The sequence below is a fragment of the Salmo trutta genome, chromosome 34 (assembly GCF_901001165.1).
Source record: "Salmo trutta chromosome 34, fSalTru1.1, whole genome shotgun sequence".
NCBI classification, from domain to species: Eukaryota; Metazoa; Chordata; class Actinopteri; order Salmoniformes; family Salmonidae; genus Salmo; species Salmo trutta.
Window position 1 is genome coordinate 37,871,422 of NC_042990.1, and position 15,724 is coordinate 37,887,145.

Consider the following 15,724-nt stretch of genomic DNA (forward strand, 5'->3'; position numbering starts at 1 on the left):
ATCCACAGATGACGCAATCACAATCCCACTCCGCACTGCCCTTTTCTACCTGGACAAAAGGAACACCTATGTGAGAATGCTATTCATTGACAACAGCTCAGCGTTCAACACCATAGTGCACTCAAAGCTCATCACTAAGCTAAGGACCCTGGGACTAAACACCTCCCTCCGCAACTGGGTCCTGGACTTCCTGACGGGCCACCCCCAGGTGGTAAGGCTGGGCAACAACACGTCTGCCACGCTGATCCTCAACACTGGGGCCCCTCAGGGGTGTGTGCTTAGTCCCCTCCTGTACTCCCTGTTCACCCACAGCAGGTCGAGAGTTTTAAGTTCCTTAATGTCCACATCACCAACAAACTATCATGGTCCGAACACACCAAGTCAGTCGTGAAGAGGGCACTACAACACCTTTTCCCCCTCAGGAGACTGAAAAGATTTGGCATGTGTCCCCAGATCCTCAAAAAGTTCTACAGCTGCACCATCGAGAGCATCCTGACCGGTTGCATCACCGCCTGGTACGGCAACTGCTTGGCATCTGACCGTAAGGCACTACAGAGGGTAGTGCGTACGGCCCAGTACATCACTTGGGCCAAGCTTCCTGCCATCCAGGACCTATACAATAGGCGGTGTCAGAGGAAAGCCCATAAAATTGTCAGAGTCTCCAGTCAGCCAAGTCAAGACTGTTTTCTCTGCTACCGCACAGCAAGCGGTACCGGAACGCCAAGTCTAGAACCAAAAGGCTCTTTAACAGCTTCTACCCCCCAAGCCATAAGACTGCTGAACAATTAATCAAGTGGCCACCAGACTATTTACATTAACCCCCCCCCCCCCCTCCATTTGTTTTGTACACTGCTGCTACTCGCTGTTTATTATCTATGCATAGTCACTTCACTCCTACCTACAATACAAATTACCTCAACTAACCTGCACCCACACACACTGACTCCGTACCGGTACCCCTGTATATAGCCTCGTTATTGTTATGTTATAGTGTTAAAAATTATTTTTTACTTTTGATTATTTGGTAAATATTTTCTTAACTTTTCTTGAACTGCACGGTTGGTTAAGGGCTTGTAAAGTAAGCATTTCACGGTAAGGTCTACACTTGTATTCGGCGCATGTGACAAATAAAGTTTGATTTGATTTAATTTGATATTACAACCAGTGAACCATCCCTCTGAATAACTCCTACTGTGACATAACAGAGTGATGGATGGAGAGAAACAGAGGAAGACAGATATTTATCTGTTTATTCATTTTCCATTTTTTACTTCAGCTATTTGCACATTGTTACAACACTGTACATAGCCATAATATAACATGTAAAATGTCTCTATTCTTTTGAAACTTGTGATAGTTTATTTATCTTTTATTTATTGTCTATTTCACTTGCTTTGGCAATGTAAAGATATGTGTCCCTTTGAATTGAAATTTAATTGAGAGAGAGTGATAGAGAATGTTGGGACGACACAGAGAGAAAAACAAGCAAGTGTGAAAGATAGAAAGAGCAAGGGAGAGAGAGAGATGGACAGATGGAGAAAAACAAGCCTACAGCACGGCCCGAGTGTGTTGTATGTCATAGCCGTTCCACTGGAAGAGGAGAGTTCCCTGCGCCGGGTGCTGGTCGAAGGCTCGATCAAGTCCTCAGCTTGGAAATGACAGTTACAGACCCTGGTGTGATTTGTCACTGTGAACTTGTCATGTATAATATTTATTTTCCACCTCTTCCATGCTTCTTCTAATGTTGGAAAAGTGTGGAAGCTCAACATAGAGTTGGACTTCGCCGATACCTCACATTGTGGCGCACAGCTGAGGTGCTACCTTCCTGTTGCTGAAATGTCAAAGTTTTGCTCTTCCCCGAAATCATTGGATTTTTTTTATAGAAAACTAATATATATATATTTTTTTGTTATTAGGAAAAGTATGGCGTTTTTGTTTCGTGGTGACTTGATGATATCCCTAGCTAGCTCCTGTTCACGTTGTGGTTCGTTTCCCTCTAGATTTGTTTTGCAGAAGTACGTTGGCTTGGTGTCATCATTCTACCCTAATATAAAAACTCAGACTAACTTTTGATTCTATCCTAGATGTACATGTAGGCTACTTACTCGTCATATTTATGTCCAAATAATCAATTTTGTTCGCGCGTTAGGTTCACTATCCAAATCCACAACGCGCATGCTTACTTAGTCCATACAAAAAGTCAAAAAAAGTTATACTACAGTTTGTAGAAACATGTCAAACGATGTATAGAATAAATCTTTAGGATGTTTTTATCATATATCTTGAATAAAATTCCAACCGGACCTATCCGTTTTCTTCAGGAGTGAATATGAACTCAGCTCGCTCCCAAGTCTCTGCGCGTGACTGAGCCCATGCCTTATAATGGGACACCTACTTCCTTGGGCTGTTATTCCCATCAAATTCACCATAGAATCCTCAAACACCGTTCTAAAGACTGTTGACATCTAGTGGAAGCTTTAGGAAGTGCAAAATGAACCCTAAGTCACTGTATACTGGAAAGGCAACCACTTGAAAAGACTACAACCTCAGATTTCCCACTTCCTGCTTGACTTTTTCTCAGGTTTTTGCCTGCCATATGAGTTCTGTTATACTCACAGACACAATTCAAACGGTTTTAGAAACTTTAGAGTGTTTTCTATCCAAATCTACTAAAAATATGCATATCCTACCTCCTGGGCCCGAGTTGCAGGCAGTTTAATTTGGGTATGTTTTTCATCCGGCCGTGAAAATACTGCCCCCTATCCCTAAGAGGTTCAAAAAGACACATGCCTCTAATAATAACAACGCAAGCTTATGGAAAAACATTGCTATACTATTCATTACAGCTCCAGTGCTGTTTGTAGCATGAGTGGAAGTAGGGAGAATGTGCATTTTATGGCTTATAAAATTGTTGAACAAAGTGTTGACTGTTCCGAATAGCAACTTCAACATGAATTTACTCATAAAAACGGCAGCATTCAAGTCTCTCTCTAGTCATGGTTTTTAAAGTTTTGAAATCTCACAGTATAAACTTTGCTGTGCATTAAAGGTTTATTCTTACAGTCTATGAAACGGTACAGACATGGTGAACTGAGCTAACTGATTTTTTTATTTTAATTTCCCCTTTATTTAACCAGGTAGGCTAGTTGAGAACAAGTTCTCATTTGCAACTGCGACCTGGCCAAGATAAAGCATAGCAATTCGACACATACAACAACACAAAGTTACACATGGAATAAACAAAACATACAGTAGAACAAAAGAAAACAAAAAGTCTATATACAGTGAGTGCAAATGAGGTTAGTTAAGGCAATAAATAGGCCATGGTGGCGAAGTAATTACAATATAGCAATTAAACACTGGAATGGTAGATGTGCAGAAGATGAATGTGCAAGTAGAGATACTGGGGTGCAAAGGAGCAAGATAAATAAATAAATATAGTATGGGGATGAGGTAGGTAGATAGATGGGCTGTTTACAGATGGGCTATGTACAGGTGCAGTGATCTGTGAGCTGCTCTGACAGCTGGTGCTTAAAGCTAGTGAGGGAGATATGAGTCTCCAGCTTCAGAGATTTTTGCAGTTCGTTCCAGTCATTGGCAGCAGAGAACTGGAAGGAAAGACGACCAAAGGAGAAATTGGCTTTGGGGGTGACCAGTGAGATATACCTGCTGGAGCGCGTGCTACGAGTGGGTGCTGCTATGGTGACCAGTGAGCTGAGATAAGGCGGGGCTTTACCAAGCAGAGACTTGTAGATGACCTGTAGCCAGTGGGTTTGACGACGAGTATGAAGCGAGGGCCAACCAACGAGAGCGTACAGGTCGCAATGGTGGGTATTGTATGGGGCTTTGGTGACAAAACGGATGGCACTGTGATAGACTGCATCCAGTTTGTTGAGAAGAGTGTTGGAGGCTATTTCATAGATGACATCACTGAGGTCGAGGATCGGTAGGATGGTCAGTTTTACGAGGGTATGTTTGGCAGCATGAGTGAAGGATGCTTTGTTGCGATATAGGAAGCCAATTCTAGATTTAATTTTGGATTTTAGATGCTTAATGTGAGTCTGGAAGGAGAGTTTACAGTCTAACCAGACACCCAGGTATTTGTAGTTGTCCACGTATTCTAAGTCAGAGCCATCCAGAGTAGTGATGCTGGACGGGCGAGCAGGTGCGGGCAGTGATCGATTGAATAACATGCATTTAGTTTTACTTGCGTTTAAGAGCAGAAGGAGGCCACGGAAGGAGAGTTGTATGGCATTGAAGCTCGTCTGGAGGTTAGTTAAAACCTGTTGGGGCTAGGGGGCAGTATTTTCACGGCCGGATGAAAAACGTACCCAATTTGAACATTTATTGTGGAGCTGTAGTGTAACTTTTTTGACTTTTCGTCTGGACTAAGTAAGCATGCGCGTTGTAGATTTGGATAGTGAACCTAACGCGCGAGCAAAATGGAGGTATTTGGACATAAAGATCATTCACCGGTAGGTTTGGAGGGAAAACATTTCTGAACATTATGCGCCAATGTAAAATGGTTTTTTTGATATAAATATGAACTTTATCGTGCAAAACATACATGTATTGTCTAACATAAAGTCCTATGAGTGCCATCTGATGAAGATCAAATGTTAGTGAATATTTTAGCTGTACTTTTGGTTTTTGTGATGCATCTAGTTGCTTGGAAAATGGCTGTGTGGTTTTTCTTGTGAAGTTTATGTCCTAACATAATCTAATTGTATGCTTTCTCCGTAAAGCCTTTTTGAAATCGGACAATGTGGTTGGATTAACGAGAGTCTTATCTTTAAAATGGTGTAAAATAGTTGATTGTTTGAGAAAATGAAATTATGAGATTTTAGCTGTTTTGAATTTGGCGCTCTGATTTTCCACTGGCTGTTGTCAAAATCAATCCCGTTAACGGGATCCTATCTCGAAGGGGTCCTCATCAGGTTTTAATATCGAGGAATATTTATTTTTCTCGGGTCATAGGAGTATCAACATGAGGCAGAAATAATGCGATGCGACTTGAGCTTCTCCATCAGCTGGAAGACTGTCCCCCCTTTTCTCAGCGGAGGGAGAGAGGAGGGACGGTGAGTCAGATGAGAGGCAGCCTCACTGCTGCTCTCTCCCCTCAGACTGACCAGCAGATGCAGGCCATCAGTACAGTAAAAAAAAAAGCTAATTATTTTGCTCACTCAGCTGTGCCTCGTAATACAACACATTATCTATTACCAGTGTGATCATATACCTAATTTAAAAAATGTATCATTTCTAAATGGTCTGAGAAGAACAACATCGGCAGGGCAATTCAAGCATAGCCAATATGCAGTGATAATGTATTGGGCCTATTGCCTACTGCACAAAACTCATTGCTACATAACTATTTTTAATTGGTTAACGTTGCCTAAGCTTACGTTTTTTAATTCATCTTTTTTTTTTTTTATCGGCGCAGTAGATATCGGCTTGCATTTTGACTCAGAGAAGGTTGGTGACCAACGATATAGGTTATCCTACCTGCACTGTTTCTGTTGTAGGTTATCCTACCTGCACTGTTTCTGATGTAGTTTATCCTACCTGCACTGTTTCTGTTGTAGGTAATCCTACCTGCACTGTTTCTGATGTATTCTGATGTAGGTTATCCTACATGCACTGTTTCTGATGTAGGTTATCCTACCTGCACTGTTTCTGTTGTAGGTTATCCTACCTGCACTGTTTTTGTTGTAGGTTACAATACCTGCACTGTTTCTGATGTAGGTTAACCTACCTGCACTGTTTCTGATGTAGGTTAATCCTACCTGCACTGTTTCTGATGTATTCTGATATAGGTAATCCTACCTGCACTGTTTCTGATGTAGGTTATCCTACCTGCACTGTTTCTGTTGTAGGTTATCCTACCTGCACTGTTTCTGATGTATTCTGATGTAGGTTATCCTACCTGCACTGTTTCTGTTGTAGGTTATCCTACCTGCACTGTTTCTGTTGTAGGTTATCCTACCTGCACTGTTTCTGATGTATTCTGATGTAGGTTATCCTACCTGCACTGTTTCTGTTGTAGGTTATCCTACCTGCACTGTTTCTGTTGTAGGTTATACTACCTGCACTGTTTCTGTTGTAGGTTATCCTACCTGCACTGTTTCTGATGTAGGTATCCTACCTGCACTGTTTCTGTTGTAGGTTATCCAACTGCACTGTTTTTGTTGTAGGTTACAATACCTGCACAGTTTCTGATGTAGGTTAACCTACCTGCACTGTTTCTGATGTAGGTTAATCCTACCTGCACTGTTTCTGATGTATTCTGATATAGGTAATCCTACCTGCACTGTTTCTGATGTAGGTTATCCTACCTGCACTGTTTCTGTTGTAGGTTATCCTACCTGCACTGTTTATGATGTATTCTGATGTAGGTTATCCTACCTGCACTGTTTCTGATGTAGGTTATCCTACCTGCACTGTTTCTGTTGTAGGTTATCCTACCTGCACTGTTTTTGTTGTAGGTTACAATACCTGCACTGTTTCTGATGTAGGTTAACCTACCTGCACTGTTTCTGATGTAGGTTAATCCTACCTGCACTGTTTCTGATGTATTCTGATATAGGTAATCCTACCTGCACTGTTTCTGATGTAGGTTATCCTACCTGCACTGTTTCTGTTGTAGGTTATCCTACCTGCACTGTTTCTGATGTATTCTGATGTAGGTAATCCTACCTGCACTGTTTCTGTTGTAGGTTATCCTACCTGCACTGTTTCTGTTGTAGGTTATCCTACCTGCACTCTTTCTGATGTATTCTGTTGTAGGTATCCTACCTGCATTGTTTCTGTTGTAGGTTATCCTACCTGCACTGTTTCTGATGTATTCTGTTGTAGGTTATCCTACCTGCACTGTTTCTGTTGTAGGTTATCCTACCTGCACTGTTTCTGATGTATTCTGATGTAGGTTATTCTACCTGCACTGTTTCTGATGTAGGTTAACCTACCTACACTGTTTCTGTTGTAGGTTATCCTACCTGCACTGTTTCTGATGTAGGTTAACCTACCTACACTGTTTCTCCACGCAGTTGGCTTGGAAACAGGAAGTTTCAATATAATTTTATAAATGCCGACAGATCATTTGTTTGTTTGACATGGTGGGAGCTTTTACGACTCGGGAAACCATGCAGTTTATTAGGCTACAGATGAAATAACTTATGAACTTCACAGGGTGGGGATCTTGATGCTCCTTTCCAATAAATATTGAGAGTCTGAATCGGGTGACATGATCGATGCTTGACTGCCAATTAACAAATGAAAAAACTCTCTCTCTTATCCATAATAATGTCCTCATGTAGGGAGCCTGTATCTGCAAGCTGTTGGCTAGAGAGCATGTGCCAAGACCAGAATAGGTACATTTGCTATTTAATTAATGCAACAGTTTTAGTTACAAAACTGTCTGTAGAGTTGAAATTCCTATGGAAACACATGGAATTTTAGATTTTTATTCAGTACAAGAAAACTTAAGTGAAAAAAAAAATGTGTGCACTGATTTTTATATGCAACAAGTCCGTTTTGTGGAAACACACCAAAGGTTGGAAAATGTAAATGTTTTCTTTATGCAGATTTTTTTATATTCACATTAAAATCTTTCGCCAATTGGATGCCAGCTTAGTTACTGCGCATATACTTTTATATCTACCAAATGGGTTCCCAGTATACAAATCAAGGAACATCTCAATTTCAATATTGTAAGATTCAAAAAGATGGGTTAGCTGACAATGTAACACAAACGATGTGTGCGCTTCAATGGGGCTGAAGTCAGTGCGTTGTTGTGATTCTGGATGACCAGAGCACTAGCAAGAATGACAAGAATCTTAACTGACTCGTTTCGGCTCGTTCTTGAAAACATGTATTTTTTTTTTAGGTGTTTTGACTGATTTCATGTCAATGCTAATATGGCTAAAATTCGCTAGCTAGCTAACCAACAACTGAGATTATGTATTTGAGAGACATCAAGTGCTCATTGTGTCACATTTCTGACAATGCTAACATCTTTTCAGCCGAATCAGAGTTCTAAAACTAGGACCAGCAACTCGGTTGCTGCACGACAGCAGCAACTAGCTAGTAGTAGGCTAGCAGCTGTAATTAGCTAGTAGCAGGCTAGCAGCAGTAACTAGCTAGTAGCAGTAACTAGCTAGTAGCAGGCTAGCAGCTGTAACTAGCTAGTAGCAGGCTAGCAGCAGTAACTAGCTAGCAGCAGTAACTAGCTAGTAGCAGTAACTAGCTAGTAGCAGGCTAGCAGCTGTAACTAGCTAGTAGCAGGCTAGCAGCTGTAATTAGCTAGTAGCAGGCTAGCAGCAGCAACTAGCTAGTAGCAGGCTAGCAGCAGTAACTAGCTAGTAGCAGGCTAGCAGCAGTAACTAGCTAGTAGCAGGCTAGCAGCAGTAACTAGCTAGTAGCAGGCTAGCAGCTGTAACTAACTAGTAGCAGGCTAGCAGCTGTAACTAGCTAGTAGCAGGCTAGCAGCTTTAACTAGCTAGTAGCAGGCTAGCAGCAGTAGCTAGCTAGCTAACACAAGTTGAATGAGAAGCAAGCTACAAGCAAATGAAGCTAGATAGCTAGGTACATTTTGCTATGGAATGTTTTTCATATACTGAGTTACAGTTCATATAATGAAAACAGCCAATTGAAATCAATTCATTAGGCACTAATCTATAGATTTCACATTACTTGGAATACAGATATAAATCTGTTGGGCACCGATACCTTAAAAAAAAGGTAGGGGCATGAATCAGAAAGCCAGTCAGTATCTGGTGTTATCGTGGGGCGGCAGTGTAGCCTAGTGTTTAAAGCATTGGACTAGTAACCGAAAGGTTGCAAGATTGAATCCCTGAGCTGACAAGGTAAAAACCTGAACAAGCCAGTTAACCCACTGTTCCTAGGCTGACATTGAAAATAAGAATTTGTTCTTAACTGACTTGCCTAGTTAAATAAAATAAATAAAAATCATGGCCTGCATACTCACCAGACTGTAACATCTGCATCCAACTCACACTCTCAAACACATAGATCCCCAGAATGCAGCTCACTCTCCAGATCCCATTCACCTGAATTCTGATCACCTGTTCACACACCTGTATGTCATCATCCCACAATATTTAGTTCAGTTATTTGCACCTCATCACTGTGAGGTATTGTTTTGTTTTGAGACACTTTTTTGGAGTTCTGTTTTTCCCTGTCCTCTCCTCCCGTGTATGATAGTTTTTGCCTGTGCCTGCCTCACTCACGACGCCTTTTGCCTATTACCTGCCTGTATTGTTGCCATTTCTGGACCTACCGTGTATGACCTTCTGCCTGCCACTGGATCCAGCTACCTGCCTCCTCCTATGGTCCCTTCCAATAAACCCCTGCTGCGCTCTGTGCTTGAAACCAGCTCTCTGTCTCCTATCGTGTTTCTTACACAGACATGTCACCCACTGAGCATGTTTGGCATGTTCTGGATCAACGTGTACGACAGCTTGTTCGAGTTTCCGCCAATATCCAACACATTTTGCACAGCCCCCATGGAAGAGGAGTGGGACAATATTACACAGGCCACAATCAACAGGCCAATCAACTGTATGTAAAGAAGATGAGTCACGCTGCATGAGGCAAATGGTGGTCACACCAAATACTGACTGGATTTCTGATCCACGCCCCTACTATTTAAAAATAAATTAAAAAAATGAACCCCCTTTTTCTCCCCAGTTTCGTAATATCCAATTTCGATCTTGTCTCATTGCTGCAACTCCCCAACGGGCTCGGGAGAGGCGAAGGTGGAGTTATGCGTCCTCTGAAACATGACCCGCCAAATCACGCTTCTTAACACCCGCCCGCTTAACCTGGAAGCCAGCTGCACCAATGTGTCAGAGGAAACACTGTTCAACTGACAACCGAAGTCAGCCTGCAGGCACCCGGCCCACCCCAAGGAGTCACTAGAGTGCAACTTTAGCTAAGCATGGCAAATGTGAACATCTTATTGAATGATTTCTTTCTTTTATAATTTGTCATCTGGTGTTTCAATGCTTCATGTCCATCAGCATTAACAAGAAGATTTTTGACATTTTATGCACAATTTTCTCTGTGTGAGTGGGTGCCTGCTCCTTATTAAAGACAGTCTGAGTGGGTGCCTGCTCCTTATTAAAGAAGTCTCTGTCCTTATTGAACTGTCTCTGTCTCTAACCCTTAATGAATCCATACTAAATACTATGCATCAGGGAGGGTCTCTGTCCTTATTGAACTGTCTCTGTCCCTGTCCCTGTCCCTAACCCTAAATGAATCCATACTAAATACTATGCATCAGGGAGGGTCTCTGTCCTTATTGAACTGTCTCTGTCCCTGTCCCTAACCCTGAATGAATCCATACTAAATACTATGCATCAGGGAGGGTCTCTGTCCTTATTGAACTGTCTCTGTCCCTGTCCCTAACCCTGAATGAATCCATACTAAATACTATACATCACATCAGGGATGGTCTCTGTCCTTATTGAACTGTCTCTGTCATTAGATGTACCAGACACCAGAAGTAAATAATATCAATGTAGGAGGCAGAAAAAGCAGTCTCTGGCACATTCCAATAGAATAGGTAAACACACACACACACACACACACACACACAGACAGACAGACAGACAGACAGACAGACAGACAGACAGACAGACAGACAGACAGACAGACAGACAGACAGACAGACAGACAGACAGAGACAGACAGACAGACAGACACATATGCACAAGCACACAGACAAAAAGACACACACACACACACACACAGACACACACACATATGCACAAGCACACAGACAAAAAGACACACACACACGCACAGTCAGACACACCTGCCTTCGTCCCCTTCCCCCAATTAAGTCATGTCGAGGAAATGTTTGGCACAGCTCCTCCATCCCAAATAGCTGGCTGCGCCCCTCACACACGCAGGCACATAAATGACGTCCCCAGCTAATTGTGTGTGGCCTCCTTGGTCTTGGATACAGTGTTGCCGTGGCAGCCATGTTTTCTCCACGTGGCGATTGATAGAGAGGAGCCACTCCTATTGATCCGAGACATAATTCAGCTCAACTCAAACGTGCACTGGCACACAAAGAAACACCTTTTACTGAGCCCCCTATTTTCCTCTAAGAGGAGGACATATTTTGTGGCAAGGAGTGGCATGATTGTACAAACACACTGGTGCCCAGGATACTGTAATTAATTGCCAGTCGCGTCAATGTTCCAATAAATCAACGCAATGAGGACAGAGACAGAAAGATTCAGTTCCAGCTGATTTTATTTCCGTCTTGAAAAAACTAAACAAACATACAAACAAACAAACAAATACAAATGCTCTGTATAGAGGTCTGAGGCAGTCATTGACCCGATTGGCTGGCGTTGAGTTCTATATTCAAATGAGATATGGTACGATTGGAGGAAACGTGATCATACACACAGCATATTGCACAAATGAAAAAAAATTAAAAATAAAGATCCTGGACCACAATCATCTTTAACATCATAATGACAAAAGATGGCAATTTTAGTGTCTGTCGTTGACCATTATACATAGAAACACAATCGTATCTGCATTATAGTACAGTCAATAAACATAAATATCTTCAATTGATATTCTTTAAAAAAAAAAAAATCTTAAACACAACAGGTATACATATACCTGAATCTGAAATACAATTGCTAATTTGCCATGCCATAATATAGGAAAACAATTAGCTAGCTAGTCTTAGCCAAGTAAGCCAACAGGTAGAAAAACGATTAAATACTCTTATTATGCAATTGCGCAATGATAGATGATCAAAGCACTTCATACACCTTTCTCCAACTCCCTCCATCTCCCTCCATCTCCCTCCACCTCCCTCTGACTCAAATAGGCATTTAGAATGTGTGAGTGCCACATTCCATCCAGTGGTTTCAAATCAAACTTATCAATAAAATCATACCGATGTTTTCTCTCTCAATCCAACAGTATATTTCTCTCTTTTTAACAATTCTGATATACCGTAGCCTGGGTACCAGTCTGTTTGTGCCATCGTGCCACTCCTTGACAAGGACTTGACAAGATAGCACAAATAGATCTGGGTCCAAGTTATCTAAATCCACTGTTGAAACACAGTCACTGGGTGCAGCTGACGCTCTAGTGTAGTAGCGTGTCAATGTGTTTACATGGCTGGTGTAATATAGACACTGTGCCTTTAAGAAAGCATGTGGCGCGATACTGTCAAGTGTAAACATTGTATAAAGGAGCAGATTATGTGACAACGGACCCTCTGGCTTTGAACATCAGGAATCCAAGCAACCACCCACTGGCACTCCCTCCATAGATATTGTACAAAAATACACATATAGAAAATGACACACTTACTGAGTTCTCCTTTAAAAAAAAGTGAGAGATATCAACATTTAAATAAGATACACTTCTAGCCCTCCTGCACAGGGATACAGACAGGTGCATGGCTTACACACAAACAAGACCCTTTATACGATAACAATACTTCAAAGTATTACAAAAAAAACATGTTCGGCTGGTGTAAATACATCGATATAAAAAAAAGACATCATCTGATATAGAATAACTACAGCCAGATGTGCTAGGCGTTGCGCAGTAAGGGAATTGGTCCTGAAATGTGCATTCAGAGTGTAAAAGGTTTCAGAGAAAAGATTCTGAGTTTGAGTTGTTAATTAAAAGTCCTGCCGTTGAGAGGAAAGCTGGTGATTGTGAACTGTGTTCTGTGATCGCACACACACACACACACACTCACACACTCACTCACTCACTCACTCACTCACTCACACACGCACACACAATCAGCGCGGTAATGACATTGTAATAAACATATTTTCAGATGCATCAGTCAATGTAACAGTGCAGACTACTCCACAAGGGAGCGCATGCATGTTAAGCTTCAGAAAAAAACCCACCTGAATATTACCTTCATAAACCCCGCCCACACAGAGAACAACAACTGAAGAGGGTCACTTATACTGCTTTCATCTCCATGGCAACGTCAAGCTTTCCAAAAGCCCATTTACCCACAGTCATGTTCACCATCAACCTACAAACCTCCTCCTACCGGCCGGTTGAATAGTTCAGTTCAGTAAGTCCGTGTGTCTGTCTGTCTGTGTGTCTGTCTGTCCGTGTGTCTGTCTGTCTGTCTGTCTGTGTCACTTCTAAAAGAGGCGGGCTCAGAGTCCTTCTCTCTTCTCTCTCCAAATGCAAGCGATGCACTTTCCTTCTGTTCTGCGCACCAGGCAACAATGCGCCCATGTCTGTCCCCGTTCGTGTCTTTGTCAATACCCACATGGAACAGACGATTACGTTTTTATACACACACTCTGCACAATTTAACCTAAACACATGTCATTAATATTAGGCTATTCTTTCCAAAACGAGGGATAGTTTAGCTCACATTTCACTCTCCCCAATAATCTGAAAGAATGTCTGAAGATTCATCTTTCACACTCACTGGGCTTTAGTATTACGCGGGGCGGGGCTTCTCATTCACTCTTGTTCTCTGTGTTTTCTGTCCTTTCCGCCGCTCAGTAAGTGAAGACGAGGTTGGAGATGGTGGACTCCAGCCAGTCTCCTGAGATCATCTCGCTGACCTCGGGGGTGCAGTAATCGGGGAAGTCAAAGTGAGATCCCGCCCCACACTCGCCGAAGCTCCAGTCCAGGTCCCTGTCCAGCTCCGACTCACACGGCCCCATGCTGCCCAGAGACATGCTCTCAAACCCGGGGCTCGGCTGTAGCTCGAACCGCTCATCCTCCAGCTCTTCATCCGAGGAAGAAGAGAGGGAGGAGGAAGAGGAGTGAGAGGCGGACGGGGTTGGAGAGGACGCACGTGTGTACCTGAGGCGGACTGCCGATGATGGTGAGGATGTTGAAGGGTTGGAGGAAAGTGCTTCGTTCACCCCAGTCGCCTGGTCTTCATACAGGCTCATCGGGTCACAGGACTCAGACGAGCTGCTCAGGGCTGGACTCCCTGGGACTCCCACAGAGGGTGGCCCGCTGTCCAAGCTCCCTCCCCCACTAAACATGTAGCCGCGCCTGGCTGGCTTGTCTGGTATCTGCCGGGCACCAGTCACTGACCTGGATTTGTAGAGCGTGTGGTGATCCGTGGGAGACGCACACTCCTGCCCCTGGGTAGGCAGCTTGACGCTCCCCTGTCCCGGCTTGTGCGCTCTGCTGTTCCCCCTAGACCCAGAGCTTCTTTTCGATGAGGACTTAGAACCCCTGCTCCTATCCGCGCCTTTCTCTCCCCTCTCCCCCCGCTCTGTCTTGGAGCTGGGCGTCTTAACCTTCTTCCGTGGCCGATACTTGTAGTCAGGGTAGTCGGCCATGTGCTTGAGTCTCAGCCGCTCTGCTTCCCGGATGAACGGGATCTTATCTGTGTCTTTGAGCAGTTTCCAGCGCTTGCCCAGCCGCTTGGAAATCTCAGCGTTGTGCATGTCCGGGCTCTGCTCCATGATCTTTCTCCTCTCGATCTGAGACCACACCATAAATGCGTTCATCGGTCTCTTGATGTGTCCCGTGGGGGTTTTACACCAGGCGACGTTGCCTCGGTCTCCTCCCGTGGAGGATAACGGAGACCCGGGAGTCGGAGACGCGTCCATCTCCAAGTCCATATCTCCGGTATCGGTGCAGTCCCCACCAGGAGAGAATGAATCTGTGCTCTCTGCGTGGCTCATGTGCTGTACCATCGTGCCTCTTTCTTTCTCAATCTCTCGGTTAGACAGAAAACGTACCAAAAAAAAGTGCTGTTCAGAATTATGTTATGGTGAGAAAGTGCGCAAAAGTTGCCAATATTGTTATATCATCGGTTTTCTTTCAGTCACTCAATAAACGTATGTTTATGTAACCACACTGGACGGATTGCGTAAAAGTTATTGCAAGTCTCCTCTATCTTTCAGTCCGTTTTGGAGACGCTGCGCAGATAGTCTCTAGTGCGCGTATATCTTCAACAAAAAAAGAGAGAACGAAATAACAAATTAAAATCCTTCAACGTTCTGCAATCAAACGTTCAACTGCCGGTGCGACTGAAAACTCGCCCTGTGATACCCAGAGCACTTCGCTGCTGAAAACAACACTGTGACTTTCCTATGAGATGTTTAATATCGCTGTCTGCGCAGCTCGCCTTAGCAGTGACAGAACCATGTGGAAGAATGGAGGTGTCGCACTTTTTCATAGTCCTCTCTTTCCTTATCGGTCTGCCAGTATACTGTAAACATAACGTTCAACGCTACACAGCTTTATATCCCCTTCGCGAGAAATAAAGGCTACACTAAACAGCCAATCACAGGCTGTCTCTATCCTGTTTTTGTCCAAAACCACGCCCAGTCGGAGTCCATTGGCTGAATAAACCGTGTAAAAATAATCGGTGTGCAATGAACGTTCGTGTATCTGACCTCATTCCTGCCTGACGGACCCGGACTGAGAGTCAGAACTTCGCAGGTTCTGCCGCCTTTCTCAATAATAAGACCCCATGCTTATAAATAGAAGTGCATTAGTTCAATACAATGTGGATTAAGTTATTCTGGAATTAGATTTTGTGCAATTTCAAATTATATAAATACAAAAGAAAATAAACGATTTCAGTAAATGTTATTAAATGGCATATTCTATTAAACCAACGCCAGCCATGACAGGGATCGAAAATACATGATACAATATACATGTATTATATATACGGATGTTTGTTTACGTAACCTTTTATTAATGAAAT

General features: G+C 43.0%; 1 protein-coding gene across 1 annotated transcript; it reads right to left on the reverse strand.

The window, feature by feature from the left end:
• Positions 1–11,262: 11,262 nt before the first annotated feature.
• On the reverse strand, positions 11,263–15,234 carry LOC115174131 (transcription factor SOX-4). The gene has a single exon (XM_029732824.1). The coding sequence runs from the start codon at positions 14,700–14,702 to the stop codon at positions 13,542–13,544; it is 1,161 nt and encodes a 386-aa protein (XP_029588684.1). The 5' UTR covers positions 14,703–15,234; the 3' UTR covers positions 11,263–13,541.
• Positions 15,235–15,724: the final 490 nt, after the last annotated feature.